Consider the following 27,216-nt stretch of genomic DNA (forward strand, 5'->3'; position numbering starts at 1 on the left):
CTGACTCTTCATGAAAAGCAAGTACAAAAAATAGCACAAACCTACAAATCGAGCAATTTTTTATATATAGTCTAAGGTTATATCTGACCCTAAAAAGGGGATGGGGTTCAGGCTTAATTATAATGATAGTGGTTACTACATTTGAAAAGAGCAGGAATCGGTAAGTGAATTGGTACATTTCTTCTTTTTTTGTATTTGATTTTTGTTGTGTACACAAAATTAACCACATGTTCTTGTTACATGTGCATTTACTTTCTTATTCAAAGCTTAATAAGACATAAATGGTTAGATCTACGGCCAAAGTTAGTAGCCTATATCTATAAGCCAGGCTTTCATTCTATATGAAACTTGATCAATTCTGAAATCTATAAAGAACTTGAAGAAAAAATTGAATTGAATTGAACATGATTTTTGAATTGAACACTCACTTTTGGTTCATATTCAAATTTCTGTTGCTTCAGCAGTTTTTTTTTTGCTACATTTGGTCCAAAATAGTGATACTTCTGTATTACATGTTTAAAACTACAGTGATAATTGTTGACCACGATCACCACCTCATATTTTTCATTCTGATATAGATTTGTTTCTTTTTTTACTGGAATCATTCAAACCAAAAACCTTATTTAAAAGCCTGATTTTCATATTCAAGCAAAGAGGAGTTAAAACTTAAAACGAGAAAAATTAACGACATAGAAGGGAGCTACTCCCTCACCCTGTCCTTCTCTTATTAACTAGCCAGGTGTCCTTCCTGATGTCTTATTAATCGATCAGTCACTGCGCAAAAGCGAAAATTTTGAGTTCCAAGTGGAATATGCCTACTCCCTGAAACAATAATCCTTAAAGTTTTACAACCTGAAACCTAAGAAATCCAAAAAAGTCGACCTTCGCTCTCATTCTACGAAAATAGACATGTTTTAGACATCAAAATTTATTTAAAAGACAAAAATCACAAAGGGATTCAATAGGTTTACCAGTAGCCAAGTCCACGGCCATAGCCATAACCACCATAATAAGGATTATAAATGCCCCGGTGTAATCCAGCACCGTATGCTCCATGAAGCCCACCAAAACCAAGTCCAGCACCATAGCCGAAACCGTAGCTTGGAAGGAATGATTCACTTCCTTGAATATCAATGACCTCCTTTTTTTCATCTGCTGGTGCGCAAAAACCAACGGCGAAAAGGGCAAGGAAAGCCTAAAAAAAAAAAAAAAAAAAAAAAAAATTACTGTAAGGGTGACGATGTAGATTATACCTTTTTTTTGTAACAAAAACATTACATCATCAACTTTTCGTACATTGATTGGTAATATTTAAATAGAACTTTCTTATTTTGTGCCTCAAAATTTCTCTAGCATTTAAAGAATGGGATATTTAATACAAGGAGTAAACTTGTACGCTTTCCAATTTAATATTAATGGAAATTTTCCCAAGAAATAAAAGTTAAAGTGAAAAATAATCCGTACGAATTATCGTGTTTATTACTTGGCAATTAAGCACTTTTATTTTGAAACCAGTTACCTTTGCCAGCGGGCATGTCTGGATTTTCAAGTTTTTTTGTCTGGCCATTAGGAAATTAAATTTTTCCCTATTGCTTATACAAGCAAATATATTTTATTAATAATAAGGAGCAGTGACTTTGCACCTAAAATAGACACATTTTTCTTCCCCTTACACTTATGTAATTGCATTTACTAATTGCACTGACTAATTGCACTGATCTTAGTAGATCATTTTAATGTCGCGTAATTTCTTTCATAGACTTCAAGAGGGTGGCAGAACTAGGGTTATACAGTAGTAGTTTTCCTCTCCAGCTTTTTATTACTTCACTCTGCTTAATGCACCCTGTCTTGGTGTACAAGCTTCCACTAGAATGATGATGTTGCTAAGGAAAAGTCGAATATCCCAGTATTTCATCTACGTCTGAGGCATGTTATTTTTCATGATACGATTTTCATTCTTTCCTTTACTTAATTCTAATAGACAGATTAGTTGTTCTTGCTTGTTCAGTTGAGTTTAGTTGAGTTTAGTTGAGCTAAACTGATTTTTGGAGGTAATTTTTATGTGGCAATGATCCTTTCGTAAACTTAAAGACGGCATCAGATCTATGAATTTCTAGTAGCAGTATCCCTCTCCAGATTATTACCACGTTCATTTTAATGTAGCCTGTCCTAGTGCACAAGTTTCACATTTTTCCAAGAAAAGGCCAAATATCCTGGTATTTCGTCTATGCCTGAGGCATGTCATATTTCATGATACGATTTGCATAGGGATAGCCACTACTCTTGGGAAAATTCTTCCTTTACTCGACTGACACAAAGTTCTTATTCTATTTACTTATTATACGCTTAAATAATAAGGCGGTTTGATTCAGAGAATGCAGTGTTTAAATAATAAGATGACAGATGGAAATCAAATTGTTCCTTTTTATCTGATAACTAACTTGGCCTGAAGTCCATATCTTTGACCCTAGTCAATAGTGCAATTTGTTAAGCTTGGAGTCTCTAGTGTGAAGAGTTACGTACAAGAAGACATTTAGTTCCAAGTTTTAATATAACTTGGGAAGAAAATAAAAGGAAATTCACGAAAAACTTTAGAAGTCAGAAATTAAATTTTGCTTTTGTGGACCGAAACACGATGAAAAAGCAATGACAAAAGTTAGACTTACAAATATCTTCATCATTTTTAGTTGTTCAGATAAGTAAATTTCTTAAAGAAACTGTTTCAATTCTATGCAGGAAAAATATTTCTCAGGTGCTTATATTCAAGAATCCTTAATCCTTGTGACCTTAAAGGATACGCAATTTTATTTTATTACAAATTGGGTTAAAGAACTTGAAAAACAAAAGCGGTATTGTCATCAACAGTGATTTAAAGATTCAGAAAATCTTCTTCCGGATTACCCAATATGCACATTGTATTCACTAACAATTCTAGATTGCTTCGGGATCTAAATTAGAACAATAAACAGTTAGTTAACCGCGAGATTTATAACAATAACTGCTAGTTGTACAGGAAATTGGAGAACACTTTGGAATGCTCTAATTTAAGAAAGAATTTCAGGAATATCAGATGAAATTGAAACTAGCTTATGTTGATGAATATGATGAAATTGGAACCTGCTCTCATCTTTAATTGCCTGCTATTTAAGCCTCTAGAAATTTTAGGATTTTACGATTTCTTATAAGCCAGCTTTATAAACTATTAACTTCCATCTTCCCTGTGTAAGAAATTTGACGTAGTCAATCGCTGCTATTTCTCAGCAAGAACAAGGAAAAAAACTTCTCCTTATGTATGACATAAAGTCAGGCATCTGTGAAGGGTGATGCCTCTTGGATTTGGCTCTGCCCCCTCATAAGTCAAGATTTTTCTAACTTTTTATACTATCCAATCGAACTAATATTGTTTCCTTGGGTTATTTGGTCAAATTGGCCTCTATCCTTTCAAATTTGTATCCCCCATCCTTCATAGGCCTAAGCATTGCATTGGGCGTCAACCCTACTTGTCTTGGTTTCTGCTCGTTTTGAGTTTGACTCGATTATTTATTATAACTAATGTTCGTTTTAGGCTTTATTTATTTATTGATGGTGAGCAGTGGTAGCTTTACGCTTGGGAAATTATTTGACTTTCTTTCTGCTTATCTTTGGTTTAACGGAGCTGAAGTGCCTTTTTTGTATCTACTCTATTTTGACAACCTGGATGCACTTACCCTCTTCTGATTCAGTTCAGTTGTAAGAGCAGAACTGTTAATAATAGTAGCCATTAAAGCTGCAACTTAAAATGCTCACTACTTCTTGAGATACTGTTGAGACGTCATTATATCCTTTTCTAGTCCTAATATATCTAGCCTACTTAAAACCTATGTGCACAAAATTTGCTTTGATTTGATTCAATCGTAGCTTTTACCAGTAGTAAAAGTGGAAGTAGCAGCAAAATTGGTAATAATATTGATTGTCCTTGGAGTTTCAGCTTAATACCCTAGGCAGTTTCTGGGACATTGTTAATACATCCCTTTGATAACCCACATGTACGTAGTGTGGTTTGATTTGGCTCAACATCATACTAATCACTGCCGAAGGTCTCACCTTCCTAGCCTTAGCCTCAGTAGTGGTAGTAGTCGTAATAATAGTAATACTAGTAGCAGAAGTAGCAGTAGTAGTAGTTGTAGCAGCATACGCAGAGTGCCTTTGGGTTAGTTCAAAATCCCCCTCAACATGCCCTGAAAGTCTCAACTTAATACTTTAAGCCATTGATAAGATGTTGCTTATATGCCCTTTTGAAAAACTGTGTGCATGTAGTTTGATTTGATTTAGTTGAAACTCCTCTTAAACATTCCCTAAGACCTTCACCTTAATACCTTACCTTCAGTAGTAGCAGTAATTGTAGTAATAGTAGCATTAGTAGCACTATACACATATACATAGCACCTTCTGTTTTCTCAACATCCCACTCAACACACGCTGAGAGTTTCAAGTTATTACCGTAAACAGTTCCCGAGGCATTGCTGATAAGTCCTTTTAAAACCTACATGCACATAGTGTGATTTGGTTTAGTTCAACATTATCTCAACATTCCGGGAAGTTTTTACCTTAATGCCCTCAACCTTAGTAGCTATATTTGTTGCAGTAGTAGTAATATAAGTTGCACTGTTATTAGTAGTATAGTAGTAGTAGCAGTAGCTTTATTGCCTTTAGGTTAGATCAAGATCCCCTACAACAAGCCCTTTAAGTTTCAACTTCATACTCCAAGCCGTTCCTAAATATTGTTGATGCGCCCTTTTGACAGCCTGTATGTGGAAAATATGTTTTGATTCAGTTCAACTTCTAACTCAATGTGTTTTAGCAGCAGTAGAAGAATTACTAGTAATAGTAGTAGTTAATTTAGTAGCAGACCTTACAGCAGTAGCAGTAGTACTATTAGCAATATTAAAATGCACATAATGCATACATTGCCCTTTCGGTGGTTGAACATCCCCCTCATAAAGCCCTAGAAGTTCCAACTTAATACTATAAGCCGTTGCAATGATATTGCTAATATGCGCTTTTGATAACCTGTGTAGCCATAGTGTGTTTTGATTTAGTTTGCCTCCCCCTGCATTTCCTAAATTGTTCACCTTATACTCTTAGTTTTAGTATTATTTAATATACGAATAGTAGTTAAAATAGCAGCAATAGTAGTAATAGCGGTAGTAGTATCATTAGTAGCGTATATACTATAAGCCGTTGTAATGATATTGCTGATATGCCATTTTGATAACCTGTGTAGCCATAGTGTGTTTTGATTTAGTTTGCCTCCCCCTGCATTTCCTAAAGTGTTTACCTTATACTCTTAGTTTTAGTATTATTTAATATACGAATAGTAGTTAAAATAGCAGCAATAGTAGTAATAGCGGTAGTAGTATCAGTAGTAGCGTATATACTATAAGCCGTTGTAATGATATTGCTGATATGCCCTTTTGATAACCTGTGTAGCCATAGTGTGTTTTGATTTAGTTTGCCTCCCCCTGCATTTCCTAAAGTGTTTACCTTATACTCTTAGTTTTAGTATTATTTAATATACGAATAGTAGTTAAAATAGCAGCAATAGTAGTAATAGCGGTAGTAGTATCAGTAGTAGCGTATATACTATAAGCCGTTGTAATGATATTGCTGATATGCCCTTTTGATAACCTGTTTAGCCATAGTGTGTTTTGATTTAGTTTGCCTCCCCCTGCATTTCCTAAAGTGTTCACCTTATACTCTTAGTTTTAGTATTATTTAATATACGAATAGTAGTTAAAATAGCAGCAATAGTATTAATAGCGGTAGTAGTATCAGTAGTAGCGTATATACTATAAGCCGTTGTAATGATATTGCTTATATGCGCTTTTGATAACCTGTGTAGCCATAGTGTGTTTTGATTTAGTTTGCCTCCCCCTGCATTTCCTAAAGTGTTCACCTTATACTCTTAGTTTTAGTATTATTTAATATACGAATAGTAGTTAAAATAGCAGCAATAGTAGTAATAGCGGTAGTAGTATCAGTAGTAGCGTATATACTATAAGCCGTTGTAATGATATTGCTGATATGCCCTTTTGATAACCTGTGTAGCCATAATGTGTTTTAATTTAGTTTGCCTCCCCCCCTAAATTTCCTAAGGTTTTCACCTTATACTCTCAATTTTAGTTTTATTAGATATACGGCTAGTAGTTGGAATAGCAGTAATAGTAGTAGTAGCGGTAGTATTATCAGTAGTGGAGTGCATATATTACCTTTTGGTCAATTGATCTTCCCCCTAAGCATTTCCTGAAAGTTCCAACTTAATACACTAAGCTATTCCTGAAAACGCTCTTTGGACAACCTGCATATACATAGTGTGTGTTTGATTTAGTACAACTTCCCCCACCCCCCTATTCTCTTAAAATTTCACCTTCATGCGTTAGCCTTAGTAGTACTGGTTTCGTAGTATTAGTATTAGTAGTAATAGTAATAGTAGGAGTAATAGCAGTAATAGTAGTATAGTAGTAGTATTAGTAGTAGGAGTAGTGGTAGTAGTAGTAGTAGTATTAGTAGTAGCAGTGGTAGTAGTGGTAGCTTGCAAATATTGCTTTTCTGATCTATTGATCATTTCCCTCATTAAACCCAGAAAGTTCCAACGTGATACCCTCTGTCATTCCTGAATTACGCCCTATTGACAACCTACATGCACATGACGTGTTTTGATTTAGTCCAATACTCCCTACAACGTTCTCTGAAAGCTTCATTTGATTCCCTTAGTCTTTTGGATACTAAAGGTTAAAAATACCCTCTTTCCCAATAACAAATGCTATGTTTAAAAAATGTTCGAATTGCAAAACTTACAGCCCTTGCTCTGAGGGATGTGGTTGGTTGTGGGTTGGTGGGTGGAAGTGTTCCTGAGGAATTGTCTGGGAGAAATTTTCAGCAGGGCTGGAATTGTCAGAGGGATTTTATGGGGAGGGGGGGGGGTGGTGCGGGAAAAACTTTCCAAGGGGGAATTTCCCATGAGATAAACTTTCCATTGAGGGAGGGGATTTCCGGGAAAAAATTTCCAAGGTGTTGGGACTCCAGGCATGATTTGCAAACAATCAGAAATTGAATAAAAAACAAGTTTTTTTTTCAAATAAATTGTGGCAGGGAAAATTTTGCAGGCGAAACCTTCCACAAGAAACTTTCCAGGGGGAATATTTAGCAAAGACAGAATTTTCCAGGGGGTATTTCACAAAAGGGGGAGTTTTTACTTGGAGGATCTATAGTGGAGGTGATTTTCCATGAAGGGAGAGGTAGATTTCTCGGCATTAATTAAAAAACAATCAGAAATTAATAAAAAATAAAGGTTTTTTCAACTGAAAGTAAGGACCAACATCAAAACTGAAAACGAACTGAAATTATTTCATAATTGAGGGGGACTACCCCTTCCCTAATTTTTCCTATTTTTACGCTAAAGTTTGACTTTTTGTCCCAATTTTTAAGAACGACCCCTGAAACACAAGAGCCGTTTAATTAGAATCAGAAACTTTTTAAATTTGCTAAAAACTTTAGTGTGATGAGTTGGGTATTGAGAAACGAAGAGGTAGCCCCCTCACATGCAGAATAAGTTATGTTCGTTTTAAGTTTTAATCCTTACTTTCAATTGGATTTTTTTTTTAATTTGGTAATGACACCTTAAAATTCCATAGCTTCTTTCTTTTATATCAACTTTGAGGAGGAAACAGAGTTATCGAGTTGGTTAATCAGAGGGGGAAATTGAGGGATGCAGTTGGCAGATAGCAGTTTTATACAGTTAGGGGGAAATATGGGATATATATATATATATATATATATATATATATATATATATATATATATATATATATATATATATATATATATATATATATATATATATATATATATATATATATATATATATATATACCAATCAAAATTTTGAGATAGCCATTTTGTTCGACGAATAATAGTAAGGAAATTATGTTTTTGAGGATGACACTCCCCCCACAGCCCTCAGGGCAAGGGTTGTAAGTTATGCTCTGGAGGCACATAAGTTTTTTTTGTAGAAAGCATTGTTGTAGAAAATTAAAAAAGGAATCATATGATTGGAAATTGAAACGGCTAGTGTCCTTTTTAATAGTCGAAAGTGAGTGGAGGGAAAGTAACCCCCCTCTCACGCCCTCCGTTTCCCCAAACACATCTAATCAAAATTTTGAGATACCCATTTTGTTCAATGTAGTTGAAAGGTCCAGAAAATTATGTCTTTGAAGATGACAACCTCTTCACAGCCGCCAGGGTAATGGTTGTAACTTATGCCCTGGGGCATATAAGGTTTTTATAGAAAGTGTTGTCGTAGAAACTTCAAAAAGGGCTCATTCGATTGGAAATTTTTAATAGTCAGGAGTGATTGGAGAGCGACTAACCCCCCTCTCACGCCCACCATTTCCCCAAACACATCTAGTCAAAACTTTGAGATAGCAATTTTCCTCAACGTTGTTGAAAGTACCGGAAAATAGGTCTTTAGGATGACAATCCCCCCCCCCACCCAACCATCAGGCCAAGGGTTGTAAGTTTTTCCCTGTGGGCATATAAGGTTTTTATTGAAAGTGTTGTCGTAGAAACTTCAAAAGGGCTCATTCGACTGGAATTTGAATGAAGAACAGAATTTGCACTTTACTGAAAAAATACAAATGAATCTGCATAGTCAGTTTAATATACATATGATTAGTAGTCAAAATGTTGATATTATTTTATTTATTAAAGTTACAAAAGTAAAAACATTTATATTTTTTCAGTAAAGTGGAAATTATGTTCTGGCCTTGCGAAGCCAAAGGGGATTTTAAGCCCTATTCATGTTAATTTCTGCTCGTTTTCAGTTTTATTCGGTTATTTATTGTAATTTTTGTTTGTTTTGGGTTTCATTTATTTATCGAAGCTGATTTTTGGTAGTTTCACGCTTGGTAGATTATTCAATTTTATTTTTGCTAATTTTTGGTTTAATGGAGCTCTTTACTTTTCGTTGAAAAACTTATTTTATTGAAAAAAGTTTTTTTAATTAATATCCTTGAAAGAGTAAGAGGTCTAAGTCCTTCGATTTTCCCCTGACTATCCCGAAAAACCGCATAGTGATCACCTTGGATGAAGATTCTGCTAAAATCACTGAAATTGAATCTTTGAATTCTTCAGCAACATATTTTTCAACATTAATCAGCCATTTGTCACCTCGCGAACTCAGTTTGGTAACCGCATCATGACAGCTTACTTTATCAAGCATTTCTTAGCGTTTTATCGGATCATTTAGTGTTTGCGGTTTTTTAAAGACAACAACAGGGGCGTGAGAGTCAGTTGCCGGTGTCGCACGGGTAGGCAATGGTGGAAAGTGTTTATCATACGAATCGAACTTACTTGAAACAGACTTTAGGAAGTGTTCCATTATATTCAACATTGCGTTCAAACTCAAATCAACCAAAGCAGGGGTGACAGGTACGTCATTTGGAGAAAGAATTATAAACGTCGGTCTTCGTCGTCACATTTGACAAATATGCTTAACATATAACTATATAACTTCACATATAACATATAACTAACATATAACTAACATATAACTAATACATATAACATATAACATATAACTAATACAATACATAATACATATAACTATACAAAACATATAATAATACATATACATAAAACATATAACATATAACTAATAACATATAACTAACATATAACTAACATATAACTAAAACATATAACACATATAACTAACATATAACATATAACTTCAGAACACTTTCCAAAGCCTTCGGCTCCTGTCTTCTTGGAAGCTCAGTCCCAGGTACGGCCGCGTCATTGTGAAGTGTGGTATATTTTTCTAAGGAAATACCGTCTTATTGGTCCCCAGTGGGGGGTGATCAAGCCTCCACGAGGACAAGACCTTGGGTAGCGTGGTAGGCAGAGTTCGTATCTACTCAAGATGTTGCTAGAACTGCTTTAACAAACAAATAAATAAAATACAATACTAGGGTACACTCGTGAACAGTCTTCTTGAAGCTGCTGTGAATCCGAGCTATAGACAGCTTGCACCGGCTGACACAGTTGATTTGGAAGTGGCTGCTGCACTCTCCAAGCTCCCCGTCTATAGTTGGCTAGTGGAGGTTACTGGAACTCACCGACGACAGTTGATATGAAGGTTATTGTTAAACTCTCCCAGCTCACCGTATATTATAGAAAGGTGGAGGTTGCTCAAACTCTCCCAGCGGGGCTTTTCTAACCACTTGTAACTGTGGGTTCTCAAAGCTGAACTGTCCACAAGTTGTCTTTTCCCCCTTCTTATCTTCCAGGGCCCAAGCATAGAATTCTGGTTCCATGACCACCAAAGTAGCCTCTCATTGGCTGGCAGGTTTTGGTCATTGTGACCCACTACCTTGAATAGAAAAGAAGGCAGAAACAAGTACTTCAAACAACACATACCTAATATGCCCTTGAAGTGGAACATGCACTAAATACCAAAAATTTACCCTTAACGTAATAAAGCACTAAATACGGGAAATACACTTATATCTAACTTGCGTAAGCCCAGCGACAATCTTTACATCCCCCCTCTTTTTTATTGAAAAAAAACATTTTTATTTATTCTTTTCATACTTGTTTTAAATTAATTTTTATTCCTTCCCTAAACTACTTTTTGTTATTATTCACTGTCTCCTTGTTCGACTATTCTAAAACCACTCTTGTTCATTTCTCTACAATCGATCCATAATTTCCTTAATTTGAGGAGAATCGTCGGGGAAATGCCGATAAGGATTAGAAAAATTAATGTGCCACCAGTCATGATCCCAACACTCATAGACTGTGCCGATTCAATTTGTCTGTGTAATTTTGTTTTGCTCAAAATAGATTTTAGGTTATTTATGCCTTTTTCAGAATACATCTCTCTCTCTCGAGAAAGCTATGATTTTTTTTTTAAGTCTAATGATTCGATATCAGAATTAAGTTTTGTAGAATTGCAGAATGTTTTCAAAATAGAATTAACCGCTTTAACCCTGTTTTCAAATAAACCTTTCGACATAGGGTGTGTCGGTCAGCTGTGAGTAGAGAGGGGTCAGGAGGTCCCACGAGTACCACGTGGTTTATGGTTTTCTCAGTGAGAATGAAAAAACAGATGAAATTCTCACTTGAAAAACCATGAATTTTTCAAATTCTCACTTGAAAAACCATGAATTTTCAAATTCTCACTAGAAAAACCATGCATGGGGTCACAGGGATGTCTGTTTTAATGGTTTTTCAAGTGATAATTTTAAAATTAATGTTTTTTCAAGTTAGAATTTGAAAAATTCATGGTTTTCCAATTGATAATTTGAAAAACAGGAACTTTCTCACTTGGAAAACCATAAACCACGTGGTCCTGTCACGAGTTTCTCACTTGGAAAACCATAAACCACGTGGTGCTGTCACGAGTCAGAACACCTGTGCTGTCGACCTCAATTCACATATCGTGAATCAATAATTCCCCTTAGAAACAACAAATTAATTTCCCTTTCTTGACAGATCAATCAATCAATGACATCATCTATCAGACTTTAAATTTCCCTTTCTTGACAGATCAATCAATCAATGACATCATCTGTCAGACTTTAAAAATTTTCGCCTAGAAACATTTCTCCAGGAATAGATCCAAAATCATTAATGTCTTTGCCTCGGGAACAGTTCTACTGGTCGAACTCCAAAGGATATTAATAACCAAAGGCCATGGAAACAATTAGGCAAGAAACATCTTAGCGATGACTTGTTTTAGCGCGCGAAAAGGTTTCCATATAATTTGAAATGCATTGACGCAGAGATGCCAATAACAAAGGAACACGCTGAATTTGCGTTTAGGGATTATTTGGGCGAAACCGTTTTAGACAGGTTATGGAACTATTTCGGTGAAACAGATAGAGACATTTTAAAAGAAGATTTTTGAAGAGATTTTGGAAGAGGTTTTGAGTGTGGTCGTTATAATACACAAGTTTCATTTGAACAGTGTTGTGAGGTCCTCTAAACCACCCCCATAGGGTTCCATTCCTCCTACCCCACCCCCGAAGGACGCCCCCGGTCCTCAACGCCCCCCAAACCCCCAAAGGTTCCGATCCCCCTACCACATCCCCGAAGGAAGCCACCGGTCCTCAAAGGTTCTCTGGGCTTCCAAAGGACCCCCCCCCCCGGACCCCCAAAGACCCTCACCCAGTTCCCCAAAGGTCCCCAGGCACCCAAAGGGCCCCAGACCCTAAAAAGGCCATACCCGAGCCCCACAGGGCCACCCCCGGACCCCAATGGACCCCCCAAACCCCCAAGCCCGACCCCGTGCCCCCAGGGACCACCCGACACCCCAAGCCCGCCCCCCGGTCCCCAAACGTCCACCCGATCCCCAAAAGCCCGCCACCGGTCCCCAAAGGCCCACCCCGGGCGCCCAGGGCTCCCAAAGGGCCCCGAGTGCTCTACCCCGCCCCCGAAGGACGCCTCCGGTCCTCACCGGTCCCCCCGGTTTCCCAACGGGCCCCCCGTGCTCAACCCCGAACCCCAAGGACGCCACCGGGCCTCAAAGGTCCCCCAGGCTCCCAAACGCCCTCACCCGGTCCCCAAAGGTCCACCCGGCCCCCAAAGGGACCCCAGACCCCCAACGGCCCCCCCGGGCCCCCAAGGGCCCAATCCGTGCTCAAGGACCCCCCGGACCCCCAAAGGTCCTCCACCAGTCCCCAAAGGCCCTCTCCCGGTCCCAAAGGTCCACCAGGCACCCAAAGGCCCCAAGACCCTAACAAGGCCAGACCCGCGCCCCCACCCGTCCTCCACCCGTCCCCAACGTCACGCAACCGGTCCACCAGTGCCTCCATGCCCCCCCAGGCCCCACCCCAATACCTCGCCCAGACCAGCGCCCCCCCCCACAGCCACGCCCCGAGCACCCCATCGACCTCCGATCCCCCCCCCCCCGCCCCCGGGCACCCCAGGGCCTCCCCTGGCTCCCACTGGTCCCCCAGGGCCCCCAGTGCTCTCCCCCCACCCCGAAGGCGGCCTCCGGTCCTCACAGGTCCCCCAGGCTCCCAAAGGACCCACGGGACCCCCAACGACCCGCACCAGGTCCCCAACGGTCCACCGGGCTCCCAAAGCGGCCACCGGACCCCAAAGGGACCCCCGGACCCCAACGGTCCTCCCCAGGACCTCAAGGGGCGCTCAGCCCCCCCACGGACCCACCGGGCCCCAAAGGGCCCACTCGGTGCTCAAGGGCTCCCCGGACCCCCACAGGCCCTCACCCGGTCCACAAAGGTCCACCGGGCTCCTAAAGGACCAGTCGGTCCTCAAGGACCCTCTCAGACGTGCAAAGACACTCCCCAGACCCCCAAAGGCTCACCCCGGGCCCCCCAGGTACCCACCGGCGCCCATATGACCCCTCCACCCCACCAGGGCCCCTGGCTCCCCCAACGCCCTCCCCCGCCCCCTCCCAAGAACCCCCTCTCCAATTTTAAAACTTTTTATTGCTTTATTATATACTTTTAGAACAAGTTCCTTTCATAATTTCCCTCCTAAACCCAATTTCCAACTTGAAGTACTTATCTTTTTCACCCACTTTCTCAATGAAAAAGAAATTAGTTTTTAATCAATTCTAATTTTCCAAATAATATAAAAATTTTCCACTTTAGTTCAGATCTGTCTCGAAGAGATGAAAAATTTAAAATACTGTTCCAAATTTTTCGCAGAAGATAAAAAAATTTCAAGTTTTCTTCTTAATTTTACCAAAGAAAAAAATTCAATTATAATTTAACCAGATACAACAAAAATCTTCCACTTCAGTTCTTTATTTCAAAAATACATAAAGAAATTTACAGTTCTATTATAAATTTTTCTATGGAAGATAGAAAAAGCAATACCATACTTGTGAATATTTTCCAGGAATATAAAAAGTTCTAGTTCAATTTAAAATGTCCTCAATGAAGTCACGGAAAGTTCAAGTTCTCTTCTGAATTTTACCAAAGAACACTCTTCAATTCTAATTTTTCAGAGAAAAAAAAAATCTTCCACTTCATTTAATTTTTACGCACAGACATAAATATTATTAAATTTAAAGACTAATTTTTATATTTAATAGATACAAATTAAGCCACGAATCTTTAATAATGCCCCTGACAATAAAATGTTCTAGTTCTATTAACAATTTCCTAAATGAATTCACGGACCGAAATATATATATTATGACTATTACTAATGAACAACATTAAATTATAATTTAACCAGAGAAAATAAAAATCTTCCACTTCAGTTCTTTATTTCACAAAGACATAAAGAAATTAAAAGTTCAATTCTAAATTTTTCGGTGGAAGATAGAAAAAGTAATACCATACTTGTGAATATTTTCCCGGAAGATAAAAAGTTCTAGTTCAATTTACAGTTTCCTCAATGAAGTCAAGGAAAGTTCAAGTTCTCTTCTGAATTTTACCAAAGAACACGCTTCAATTCTAATTTTTTCAGAGAAAACAAAAATCTTCCACTTCAGTTCTTTATTTCGCAAAGACATAAAGAAATTTAAAGTACAATTCTAATTTTTCGGTGGAAGATAGAAAAAGAAATACCATACTTGTGAATATTTTCCCGGAAGATAAAAAGTTCTAGTTCAATTTAAAGTTTACTCAAAGAAGTCAAGGAAAGTTCAAGTTCTCTTCTGAATTTTACAAAAGAACACGAGTCAATTCTAATTTGTTCAGAGAAAACAAAAATCTTCCACTTCAGTTATATATGTATCAAAGACATAAAGAAAGTTAAATTTCAATTCTAAATTTTTCGGTGGAAGATAGAAAAAGAAATACCATACATGTGAATATTTTCCCGGAAAATAAAAAGTTCTAGTTCAATTTAAAGTTTCATCATAGAAGTGAAGAAAGGTTCAAGTTTTCTTCTGAATTTTACTAAAGAACAAAATTCAATTCTAATTTCACCAGAGAAAATAAAAATCTTCCACTTCAGTTCTCTATTTCACAAAGACATAAAAAAATTTAAAGTTCAATTCTAAATTTTTCGGTGGAAGATAGAAAAAGTAATACCATACTTGTGAATATTTCCCCGGAAGATAAAAAGTTCTAGTTCCATTTACAGTTTCCTCAATGAAGTCAATTAAAGTTCAAGTTCTCTTCTGAATTTTACCACAGAACATTCTTCAATTCTAATTTATTCAGAGAAAACAAAAATCTTCCACTTCAGTTCTTTATTTCACAAAGACATAAAGAAATTTACAGTACAATTCTAAATTTTTCTGTTTTATATATAAAAATCACGATAAGACTTTTTAATATTGGACCTTAATATAAAAATTTATCGTTAACTTTCAAATGTACTCAACGTCGTGACTTACGTTTAATGTTATATTCTTACGTTTCAACCAGAACAAATTCTATTATCTTTTATAACGAGCCCCTAAAAATATTCCACTTAAGTTCTCTATTTCACAAAGACATAAAGAAATTTAAAGTACAATTCTAAATTTTTCGGTGAAAGATAGAAAAAGTAATACCATACCTGTGAATATTTTCCCGGAAAATAAAAAGTTCTAGTTCAATTTACAATTTCCTCACCGAAGTGAAGGAAAGTTCAAGTTCTCTTCTGAATTTTACCAAAGAACACGCTTCAATTCTAATTTAAACAGAGAAAATAAAAATCTTCCACTTCAGTTCTCTATTTCACAAAGACATAAAGAAATTTGAAGTACAATTATAAATTTTTCTTTGGAAGATAGAAAAAGTAATACCATACCTGTGAATATTTTCACTGAATATAAAAAGTTCTAGTTCAATTTGCAAGGTCCTCAACGAAGTGAAGAAAGGTTCAAGTTATCTTCTGAATTTTACTAAATAACAAAATTCAATTCTAATTTCACAAGAGACAATAAAAATCTTCCACTTCACTTCTTTATTTCACAAAGACATAAAGAAATTCAAAGTTCAATTCTAAATTTTTAGGTGGAAGATAGAAACAGTAATACCATACTTGTGAATATTTTCCATGAAGATAAAAAGTTCTAGTTCAATTTACATTTTCCTCAAAGAAGTAAAGAAAAGTTCAAGTTCTCTTCTGAATTTTACCAAATAATAAAATTCAATTCTAATTACACCAGATAAAACAAAAATCTTCCACTTCAGTTCTTTATTTAACAAATACATAAAGAAATTTAAAGTTCAATTCTAAATTTTTAGGAGGACGATAGAAAAAGTAATACCATACTTATGAATATTTTCCCGGAAAATAAAAAGTTCTAGTTCAATTTACAATTTCCTCAATTAAGTCAATTAAAGTTCAAGTTCTCTTCTGAATTTTAAAAAAGAACAAAATTCAATTCTAATTTAACCAGAGAAAACAAAACTCTTCCACTTCAGTTCTTTATTTCACAAATACATAAATAAATTTAAATTACAATTCTAAATTTTTCGGTGGACGATAGAAAAAGCAATACCATACTTGTGAATATTTTCCCCGGAAAATAAAAAGTTCTAGTTCAATTTACAATTTCCTCAATGAAGTCAAGTACAGTTCAAGTTCTCTTCTGAATTTTACCAAAGAACAAAATTCAATTATAATTTCACCAGATAAAATAAAAATCTTCCACTTCAGTTCTCTATTTCACAAAGACATAAAGAAATTTAAAGTACAATTCTAAATTTTTCGGTGGAAGATAGAAAAAGGAATACAGTACCTGTGAATATTTTCCCGGAAAATAAAAAGTTCTAGTTCAATTTTGAATTTACTCAACGAAGTGAAGTAAGGTTCAAGTTCTCTTCTGAATTTTACCAAAGAACAAAATTCAATTCTAATTTCACCAGAGAAAACAAAAATCTTCCACTTAAGTTCTATATTTCACAAAGACATAAAGAAATTTAAAGTACAATTCTAAATTTTTCGGTGGAAGATAGAAAAAGTAATTCCATAGCTGTGATTATTTTCACGGAAGATAAAAGGTTCTAGTTCAATTTAAAATTTTATCGACGAAGTCAAGTAAAGTTCAAGTTCTCTTCTGAATTTTACTAAAGAACAAAATTCAATTCTAATTTCACCAGAGAAAATAAAAATATTCCACTTCAGTTCTCTATTTCACAAAGTCATAAAGAAATTTAAAGTTCAATTCTAAATTTTTCGGTGGAAGATAGAAAAAGTAAGACCATACTTGTGAATATTTTCCCGGAAGATAAAAAGTTCTAGTTCAATTTAAAGTTTTCTCAAGGAAGTCAAGGATCGTTCAAGTTCTCTTCTGAATTTTACTAAAGAACAAATTCATTTCTAATTTCACCAGAGAAAATAAAAATCTTCCACTTCAGTTCTTTATTTCACAAAGACATAAAGAAATTTAAAGTACAATTCTAATTTTTCGGTGGAAGTTAGAAAAAGCAATACCATACTTGTGAATATTTTCCCGGAAAATAAAAAGTTCTAGTTCAATTTACAATTTCCTCAACGAAGTGAAGAAAAGTTCAAGTTCTCTTCTGAATTTTACTAAAGAACAAAATTCAATACTAATTTCACCAGAGAAAATAAAAATCTTCCACTTCAGTTCTCTATTTCACAAAGACATAAAGAAATTTAAAGTACAATTCTAAATTTTTCGGTTGAAGATAGAAAAATTAAGCCCAGACCTGTGATTATTTTCAATTAATATAACAAGTTATATTTCTAGAGTCCAATTACACGATGAAGTCAAGTACAGTTCAAGTTCTCTTATGAATTTTACGAAAGACAACAAGTCACTTATCAGATATAAAGTTACCAAAAAAACATAAACCAGATCATCTTACTGTCTCCAAGACATAAAGACCTTCAATGTTAACTAATAAATTTTTCGATGGAAGATATAAAAAGTAATACCATACCTGTGAATATTTTCACGGAAGATAAAAAGTTCTAGTTCAATTTAAAATTTTCTCAACGAAGTCAAGGAAAGTTCAAGTTCTCTTATGAATTTTCTCAATGAAAACACTTCAATTCTAATTTATCACTATAAACTAAAAATATTAAACTTAAGTTACTTATTTCGCAAAGAAATAAATAAATTCAAAGTTCAATTCTAAAATTTTCGATGGAAGATAGAAAAAGTAATACCATACTTGTGAATATTTTCACGGAAGATAAAAAGTTCTAGTTCATTTTAAAATTTTCTCAACGAAGTCAAGGAAAGTTCAAGTTCTCTTCTGAACTTTACCAAAGAACACGCTTCAATTCTAATTTTTTCAGAGAAAACAAAAATCTTACACTTCAGTTCTTTATTTCACAAAGACATAAAGAAATTTAAAGTTCAATTCTAATTTTTCGGTGGGTAATTGAAAATTAATGCCATACTTGTGATTATTTTTACGAAAGATAAAAAGTTCTACTTCAATTTTAAATTTCCCCGGAAGATAAAAAGTTCTAGTTCAACTTGCTATTATCATTTTGAAAACACACAAACTCAGAAAAAATGCTCAATGTTCCTTTAGTACCTATGCAATTAGACTAAAAATGAAGATATTTATGCAGAGTTTCAACTCGCTATGGCTAAGTTTTCTAAAAACAAGCTATTTTCTTGCGAAAACACACAAAATCAGAAAATAATTTTCAATGTTCCTTAAGCACCTACGAACTTAGGATTAAATGAAGATATTTATGCAGAGTTTCAACTCGATATGGCTAAGTTTGCTAAAAACAAGCTATTTTCTAGCGAAAACACACGAAATCAGAAAAAATATTGTTAGGTTAGGTTAAGTTAGATTAGGTTAGGTTAGCCTACGTCCGCGCGCATCTAGGTTAAGTTAGGTTAGATTAAGTTAGGTTAGATTAAGTTAGGTTAGGCTAGGTTTGCCTAAGTTCGCGCGCGTACGTCGGCTCTCCTAGCCTCACCTATCTTAATCTAACCTAACTTAATCTAACCTAACTTAACCTATCTGCGCGCGTACGTAGGCTAACCTAACCTAATCTAACTTAACCTAACCTAACAATATTTTTTCTGATTTCGTGTGTTTTCGCAAGAAAATAGCTTGTTTTTAGCAAACTTAGCCATATCGAGTTGAAACTCTGCATAAATATCTTCATTTAAGTCTAATTGCGTAGGTGCTTAAGGAACATTGAACATTTTTTCTGATTTTGTGTGTTTTCGCAAGAAAATAGCTTGTTTTTAGCAAACTTAGCCATAGCGAGTTGAAACTCTGCATAAATATCTTCATTTTTAGTCTAATTGCGTAGGTACTAAAGGAAAATTGAGCATTTTTTCTGATTTTGTGTGTTTTCACAAAGATAATAGCAAGTTGAACTAGAACTTTTTATCTTCCGGGGAAATTTAAAATTGAAGTGGAACTTTTTATCTTCCGTAAAAATAATCACAAGTATGGCTTAAATTTTCAATAAAATACCTAAAAATTAGAATTGAACTTTAAATTTCTTTATGTCTTTGTGAAATAATGAACTGAAGTGTAAGATTTTTGTTTTCTCTTAAAAAATTAGAATTGAAGCGTGTTCTTTGGTAAAGTTCAGAAGAGAACTTTAACTTTCCTTGACTTCGTTGAGAAAATTTTAAATTGAACTAGAACTTTTTATCTTCCGTGAAAATATTCACAAGTATGGTGTTACTTTTTCTATCTTCCATCGAAAAAGTAAGAATTGAACTTTTAATTTCTTTATGTCTTTGAGAAATAATGAACTGAAGTGGAAGATTTTTATTTTCTCTGGAGAAATTAGAATTGAAGTGTGTTCATTGAGAAAATTCAGAAGAGAACTTGAACTTTCCTTGACTTCGTTGAGGAAATTTTAAATTGAACTATAACTTTTTATCTTACGTGAAAATATTCACAGTTATTGTATTACTTTTTCTATCTTACACCGAAAAATTTATAATTGTACTTTAAATTTATATATGTATTTGTGAAATAGAGAACTGAAGTGGAAGATTTTTATTTTCTCTGGTGAAATTAGAATTGAATTTTGTTCTTTAGTAAAATTCAGAAGAGAACTTGAACTTTCCTTGACTTCGTTGAGAAAATTTTAAATTGAACTAGAACTTTTTATCTTCCGTGAAAATATTCACAGGTATGGTATTACTTTTTCTATCTTCCACCGAAAAATTTATAATTTAAATTTAAATTTATTTATGTCTTTGTGAAATAGAGAACTGAGGTGGAAGATTTTTATATTATCTGGTGAAATTAGAATTGAATTTTGTTCTTTAGTAAAATTCAGAAGAGAACTTGAACCTTTCTTCACTTCGTTGAGGAAATTGTAAATTGAACTAGAACTTTTTATCTTCCGGGAAAATATTCACAAGTATGGTATTGCTTTTTCTATCTTCCACCGAAAAATTAGAATTGTACTTTAAATTTCTTTATGTCTTTGTGAAATAAAGAACTGAAGTGGAAGATTTTTATTTTATCTGGTGAAATTAGAATTGAATTTGTTATTTAGTAAAATTCAGAAGAGAACTTGAACTTTACTTGACTTCATTTAGGAAACTGTAAATTGAACTAGAACTTTTTATCTTCCGGGAAAATATTCACAAGTATGGTATTACTTTTTCTATCTTCCATCGAAAAATTTAGAATTGAACTTTAAATTTCTTTATGTCTTTGTGAAATAAAGAACTGAAGTGGAAGATTTTTATTTTCTCTGGTGAAATTAGAATTGAATTTTGTTCTTTAGTAAAATTCAGAAGAGAACTTGAACTGTCCTTGACTTCGTTGAGGAAATTTTAAATTGAACTAGAACTTTTTATATTACGAGAAAATAATCACAGGTCTGGTATTGCTTTTTCTATCTTCCACCGAAAAATTTAGAATTGTACTTTAAATTTCATTATGTCTATGTGAAAAAGAGAACTGAAGTGGAATATTTTTATTTTCTCTGGTGATATTAGAATTGAATTTTGTTCTTTGGTAAAATTCAGAAGAGAACTTGAACCTTTCTTCACGTCGTTGAGGAAATTTTAAATTGAACTAGAACTTTTTATCTTACGGGAAAATATTCACAGGTAGGCTATTACTTTTTCTATCTTCCACCGAAAAATTTAGAATTGTACTTTAAATTTCTTTATGTCTTTGTGAAATAGAGAACTGAAGTGGAAGATTTTTATTTTCTCTGGTGAAATTAGAATTGAATTTTGTTCTTTGGTAAAATTCAGAAGAGAACTTGAACTTTCCTTGACTTCATTGAGGAAATTGTAAATTGAACTAGAACTTTTTATATTCAGGGGAAATATTCACTAGTATGGTATTACTTTTTCTATCTTCCACCGAAAAATTTAGAATTGTACTTTAAATTTCTTTATGTCTTTGTGAAATATAGAACTGAAGTGGAAGATTTTTGTTTTCTCTGGTGAAATTAGAATTGAATTTTGTTCTTTGGTAAAATTCAGAAGAGAACTTGAACTTTCCTTGACTTCATTGAGGAAATTGTAAATTGAACTAGAACTTTTTATCTTCCGGGAAAATATTCACAAGTATGGTATTTCTTTTTCTATCTTCCTCCTATAAATTTAGAATTGAACTTTGAATTTCTTTATGTATTTGTGAAATAGAGAACTGAAGTGGAAGATTTTTATTTTCTCTGGTGAAATTAGAATTGAATTTTATTCTTTGGTAAAATTCAGAAGAGAACTTGAACATTTCTTCACTTCGTTGAGGAAACTGTAAATTGAACTAGAACTTTTATCTTCAGGGAAAATATTCACAAGTATGGTATTACTTTTTCTATCTTCCACCGAAAAATTTAGAATTGAACTTTGAATTTCTTTATGTCTTTGTGAAATAAAGAACTGAAGTGGAAGATATTTATTTTATCTGTTGAAATTATAATTTAATTTTTTTCTTTAGTAAAAGTCAGAAGAGAACTATAACCTTTCTTCACTTCGTTGAGGAAAGTGCAAATTGAACTAGAACTTTTTATAGTCCGTGAAAATATTAACCGGTCTGGTCTTACTTTTTCTATCTTACACCGAAAAATTTATAATTTTAATTCGTATTTCTTTATTTCTTTGTGAAATAGAGAACTGAAGTGGAAGATTTTTATTTTCTCTGGTGAAATTATAATTGTAGCTTGTTATTTGGTAAAATTCATAAGAGAACTTGAACTTTGCTTGACTTCGGTGATGAAATTATAAATTGAACTAGAACTTTTTATCTTCCGTGAAAATAATCACAGGTATGGTATTGCTTTTTCTATCTACCACCGAAAAATATATACTTTAAATTTACCGGAAATTAGTTAATGTATAGAGAAATAACTGTATTTTAAGTTTTTTGCTTTCTATTTTTACATTATTATTGAATTTTGTTATTTGGTAATAGTAATAATATTCCAAGAAAATAAATTAACCTATGTTAGTACCGTGTCTTTTGAAATATAAATATTTATTTTAAGGGAAAATATTCACAAGTATGGTATTGCTTTTTCTATCTTCCACCGAAAAATTTAGAATTGTACTTTAAATTTCTTTATGTCTTTGTGAAATAAAGAACTGAAGAGGAAGATTTTTGTTTTCTCTGAAAAAATTAGAATTGTAGCATGGTCTTTGGTAAAATTAAGACGAGAACTTGAACTTTCCTTGACTTCATTGAGGAAACTGTAAATTGAACTAGAACTTTTTATCTTCCGGGGAAATATTCACAGGTATGGTATTACTTTTTCTATCTTCCACCGAAAAATTTAGAATTGAACTTTAAATTTCTTTATGTCTTTGTGAAATAAAGAACTGAAGTGGAAGATTTTTATTTTCTCTGGTGAAATTAGAATTGAATTTTGTTCTTTAGTAAAATTCAGAAGAAAACTTGAACATTTCTTGACTTCTTTGAGGAAATTGTAAATTGAACTAGAACCTTTTTATTTTCCGGGTAAATATTCACAAGTATGGTATTGCTTGTTCGATCGTACACCTAAAAATTTAGACTTTAAATTTAAATTTAATTATGCATGTTCTAAATATAGAAGTGTCGTGGAATATTTTTGTTTTCTCTTACAATAGTATACTTGATGATTGTGAGGTTGTCCATTTATGTCGAGACCTATATATTTAATTGACTTAAGGCAGGACACTGGAAAGTGAACTAGAACTTTTTATGTTCCGGGAAAATATTCACATGTATGGTATTGCTTTTTCTATCTTCCACCGAAAAATTTAGAATTGTACTTTAAATTTCTTTATGTCTTTGTGAAATAAAGAACTGAAGTGGAAGATTTTTGTTTTCTCTGAAAAAATTAGAATTGAAGCGTGTTCTTTGGTAAAATTCAGAATAGAACTTGAACTTTCATTGACTTCATTGAGGAAACTGTAAATTGAACTAGAACTTTTTATCTTCCGGGAAAATATTCACAAGTATGGTATTACTTTTTCTATCTTCCACCGAAAAATTTAGAATTGTACTTTAAATTTCTTTATGTCTTTGTGAAATAAAGAAATTAATTGGAAGATTTTTATTTTCTCTGGTGAAATTAGAATTGAATTTTGTTCTTTGGTAAAATTAAGAAGAGAACTTGAACTTTCCTTGACTTCATTGAGGAAATTGTAAATTGAACTAGAACTTTTTATTGTCCGGGGAATTATTCACAAGTATGGTATTGCTTTTTCTATCTTCCACCGAAAAATTTAGAATTGTACTTTAAATTTCTTTATGTCTTTGCGAAATAAAGAACTGAAGTGGAAGATTTTTGTTTTCTCTGAAAAATTAGAATTGAAGCGTGTTCTTTGGTAAAATTCAGAAGAGAACTTGAACTTTCCTTGACTTCATTGAGGAAAGTGTAAATTGAACTAGAACTTTTTATCTTCCGGGAAAATATTCACAAGGATGGTATTGCTTTTTCTATCTTCCACCGAAAAATTTATAATTGAACTTTAACTTTCTTTATGTCTTTGTGAAATAAGGAAATGAAGTGGAAGATTTTTATTGTCTCTGGTGAGATTAGAATTGAAGTTTGTTCTGTGGTAAAATTCAGAATAGAACTTGAACTTTTTTTATCTTCTGCGAAAAATTTGGAACAGTATTTTAAATTTTTCATCTCTTCCAGACAGATCTGAACTAAAGTGTAAAATTTTTATATTATTTGGAAAATTAGAATTGATTAAAAACTAATTTCTTTTTCATTGAGAAAGTGGGTGAAAAAGATAAGTACTTCAAGTTGGAAAATGGGTTTAGGAGGGACATTATTAAAGTAACTTGTTCTAAAAGGATATAATAAAGCAATAAAATGTTTTAAAAATGGAGAGGGGGTTCTTGGGAGGGGGCGGGGGTGGGCGTTGGGGGAGCCAGGGGCCCTTGTGGGGTGGAGGGGTCATTGGGGAGCCTGTGGGTGCGGTTGGGGACCGGGGTGAGCCGGTGGGGGTCGGGGGCGGGTCTTGGCACATCTGAGAGGGTCCTTGAGGACCGACTGGTCCTTTAGGAGCCAGGTGGACCTTTGAGGACCGGGTGAGGGCCTTTGGGGGTCCGGGGAGCCCGTGAGCACCGATTGGGCCCGTGGGGGACCGGTGGGGCCGTGGGGGGTCGGGGCGACGCTTGAGGCCCGGGTGTGGACCGTTGGGGTCCGGGGGTCCCGTTGGGGTCCGTTGGTCCCGTTGGGAGCCCGGTGGACCGGTGGGGTCCCGGTGAGGGTCTTTGGGGGTCCCGTGGGTCCTGTGGGAGCCTGGGGGACCTTTGAGGACCGGCGGCGTCCTTCGGGGGGGGGGTAGCGCACTCGGGACCCGGGGGGAGCCCGGGGAGCCCGGGGAGGGCCTTTGGGGACCGGGGGAGGGCGTGGGGGGATCGGGGGGACCTTTGGGGCCCGGGGAGGGCCGGGGGGGGGGGCGCGGGTCGGGTCTGGGTAGGGGCGGGGGCACTGTGGGAGCCGGGTGGCCCTTTTGGCCCGGGAGAGGGCCTTTGGGGACAGGTGGAGGCCCTGTGGGGGCTCGGGTATGGACATGGGAGGGTCTGGGGGCCGTTGGGTGCCTGGTGGACCTTTGGGACCGGGAGAGGGCCGTTGGGGACTGGTGGAGGACCTTTGGGGGTCCGGGGGGGTCCTTGAGCACGGATTGGGCCCTTTGGGGCCCGGTGGGTCCGTTGGGGGTCTGGGGTCCCTTTGGGTGCCCGGTGGTCCTTTGGGGACCGGGGGAGGGCCTTGGGGAGCCTGGGGGCCCTTTGCGGACCGGTGGCTTCCTTAGGGGTAGGGGTAGAGCAATCGGGGCCCGGTGGGAACCCGGGGGGACCGGTGAGGACCGGAGGCTTCCGTCGGGGGCGGGGTAGCGCAATCGGGGCCCTTGGGGAGCCCTGGGTGCCCGGGGTGGGCCTTTGGGGACCGGTGGTGGGCTTTTGGGGATCTGGTGGACCTTTGGGGACCGGGGGGGAGGGCTTTTGGGGTTCTGGTGGACCTTTGGGGCCCGGGGCGGGCTTTTGGGGGTCGGGGGGACCTTGGGGGACCGGGGAGGGCCTGTGGGGCGCGGGGTTGGCCGTTTTCGGGTCTGGGGCCAGGTGGGTGCCTGGGGACCGGTGGGGCCGGGGGGAGGGTCTTTGGGGGTCCGGGGGGGGGGGGGGGGTCCTTGTTCCGCCAACATCAACTTGTATGACGCTGGGGGGAGTGCGGGGATTGGGGATGGGGAAAGGAACCTTTTGGAGTTTGGGGGGCGTTTAGGCCCGGGGGCGGCCTTCGGGGGTGGGGTAGGAGGATTGGAACCCTTTGGGGTTGGGTTAGAGGACCTCACAACACTGTTCAAATGAAACTTGTGTATTATAACGACCACACTCAAAACCTCCTCCAAAATCTCTTCAAAAATCTTCTTTTAAAATGTCTCTATCTGTTTCACCGAAATAGTTCCATAACCTGTCTAAAACGGTTTCGCCCAAATAATCCCTAAACGCAAATTCAGCGTGTTCCTTTGTTATTGGCATCTCTGCGTCAATGCATTTCAAATTATTTGGAAACCTTTTCGCGCGCTAAAACAAGTCATCGCTAAGATGTTTCTTGCCTAATTGTTTCCATGGCCTTGGGTTATTAATATCCTTTGGAGTTCGACCAGTAGAACTGTTCCCGAGGCAAAGACATTAATGATTTTGGATCTATTCCTGGAGAAATGTTTCTAGGCGAAAATTTTTAAAGTCTGACAGATGATGTCATTGATTGATTGATCTGTCAAGAAAGGGAAAATTAAAGTCTGATAGATGATGTCATTGATTGATTGATCTGTCAAGAAAGGGAAATTAATTTGTTGTTTCTAAGGGGAATTATTGATTCACGATATGTGAATTGAGGTCGACAGCATAGGTGTTCTGACTCGTGACAGCACAACGTGGTTTATGGTTTTCCAAGTGAGAAACTCGTGACAGGACCACGTGGTTTATGGTTTTCCAAGTGAGAAAGTTCCTGTTTTTCAAATTATCACTTGGAAAACCATGAATTTTTAAAATTATCACTTGAAAAACCATTAATTTTCAAATTCTCAATTGAAAAACCATAAAAAAACAAATAAAAGTGTCAAAATGCATGGTTTTTCAAGTGAGAATTTGAAAATTCATGGTTTTACAAGTGATAATTTTAAAAATTCATGGTTTTTCAAGTGAGAATTTCATCTGTTTTTTCATTCTCACTGAGAAAACCATACACCACGTGGGACTCGTCGGACCTTCTGACCCCTCTCTACTGGTGTGTCTAATTTCAATTAAGAGATTTTCTGCCATAGAATTTAGGACTTTTGATCTATAAGACACATGTCTATAGATCTATAGGAAACTACAAATGTCTGAAACGTCCATAGGCGGTGTCATCGCCGTAATCGCTTCATCTTTTTATTCCTGGGGAGAGATCCCTTCGGGTGAGCCTTTGAATCCTAACAGATTGACTGAATTTGCCAAAGAACAGCATTTTGACAAATTAAGTTTAAGGTTGAATTCACGTATCCTTTCAAAAACAATTTGTAAATGTCTCTGATCTTCAAATTTTTCGCTTTTTGCGTGTATTGTTAGGTCATCTAACAACTCGGAAAATCAGAGAAATTTATTTCGCCATTTGTTTTACTAGGGACCTGCCGAAAAACTATTCCCAAGAATTCTAAAAATTGTCTAGGACTACTTTTAGCTCCCATTGGTGCTTTCAAAGATCGGTATGACATACCTTTAACATTGAAAGAAAATAATTGGCGACTTTCTTCGGATAAATTGCGTACATAAAAGGAGTGTTTGATCTCTAATGTCGAAAATTGTTTTTCCCTGCCACATCAGTTATAACTTCTTCAATTCTGTAAAT

General features: G+C 36.1%; 2 protein-coding genes across 2 annotated transcripts in view; one reads left to right on the top strand and one right to left on the bottom strand.

Annotated features, from left to right (window-relative positions):
• Positions 1-27,216, top strand: part of LOC148941523 (ras-related and estrogen-regulated growth inhibitor-like protein) — a 387,592-nt gene that overhangs the window by 151,938 nt on the left and 208,438 nt on the right. The gene's annotated exons all lie outside the window — the stretch shown is intronic.
• On the bottom strand, positions 919-2,718 carry LOC148941529 (uncharacterized). The gene is made up of 2 exons (XM_089104306.1): positions 2,667-2,718; positions 919-1,195 (listed from the first exon to the last, which is right to left on the bottom strand). The coding sequence occupies exons 1-2, from the start codon at positions 2,679-2,681 to the stop codon at positions 968-970; spliced, it is 243 nt and encodes an 80-aa protein (XP_088960432.1). The 5' UTR covers positions 2,682-2,718; the 3' UTR covers positions 919-967.

Source organism: Artemia sp. Qi Xiang Cuo, chromosome 18 (genome assembly GCF_049724085.1).
Source record: "Artemia sp. Qi Xiang Cuo chromosome 18, ASM4972408v1, whole genome shotgun sequence".
Lineage (NCBI taxonomy): Eukaryota > Metazoa > Arthropoda > Branchiopoda > Anostraca > Artemiidae > Artemia > Artemia sp. Qi Xiang Cuo.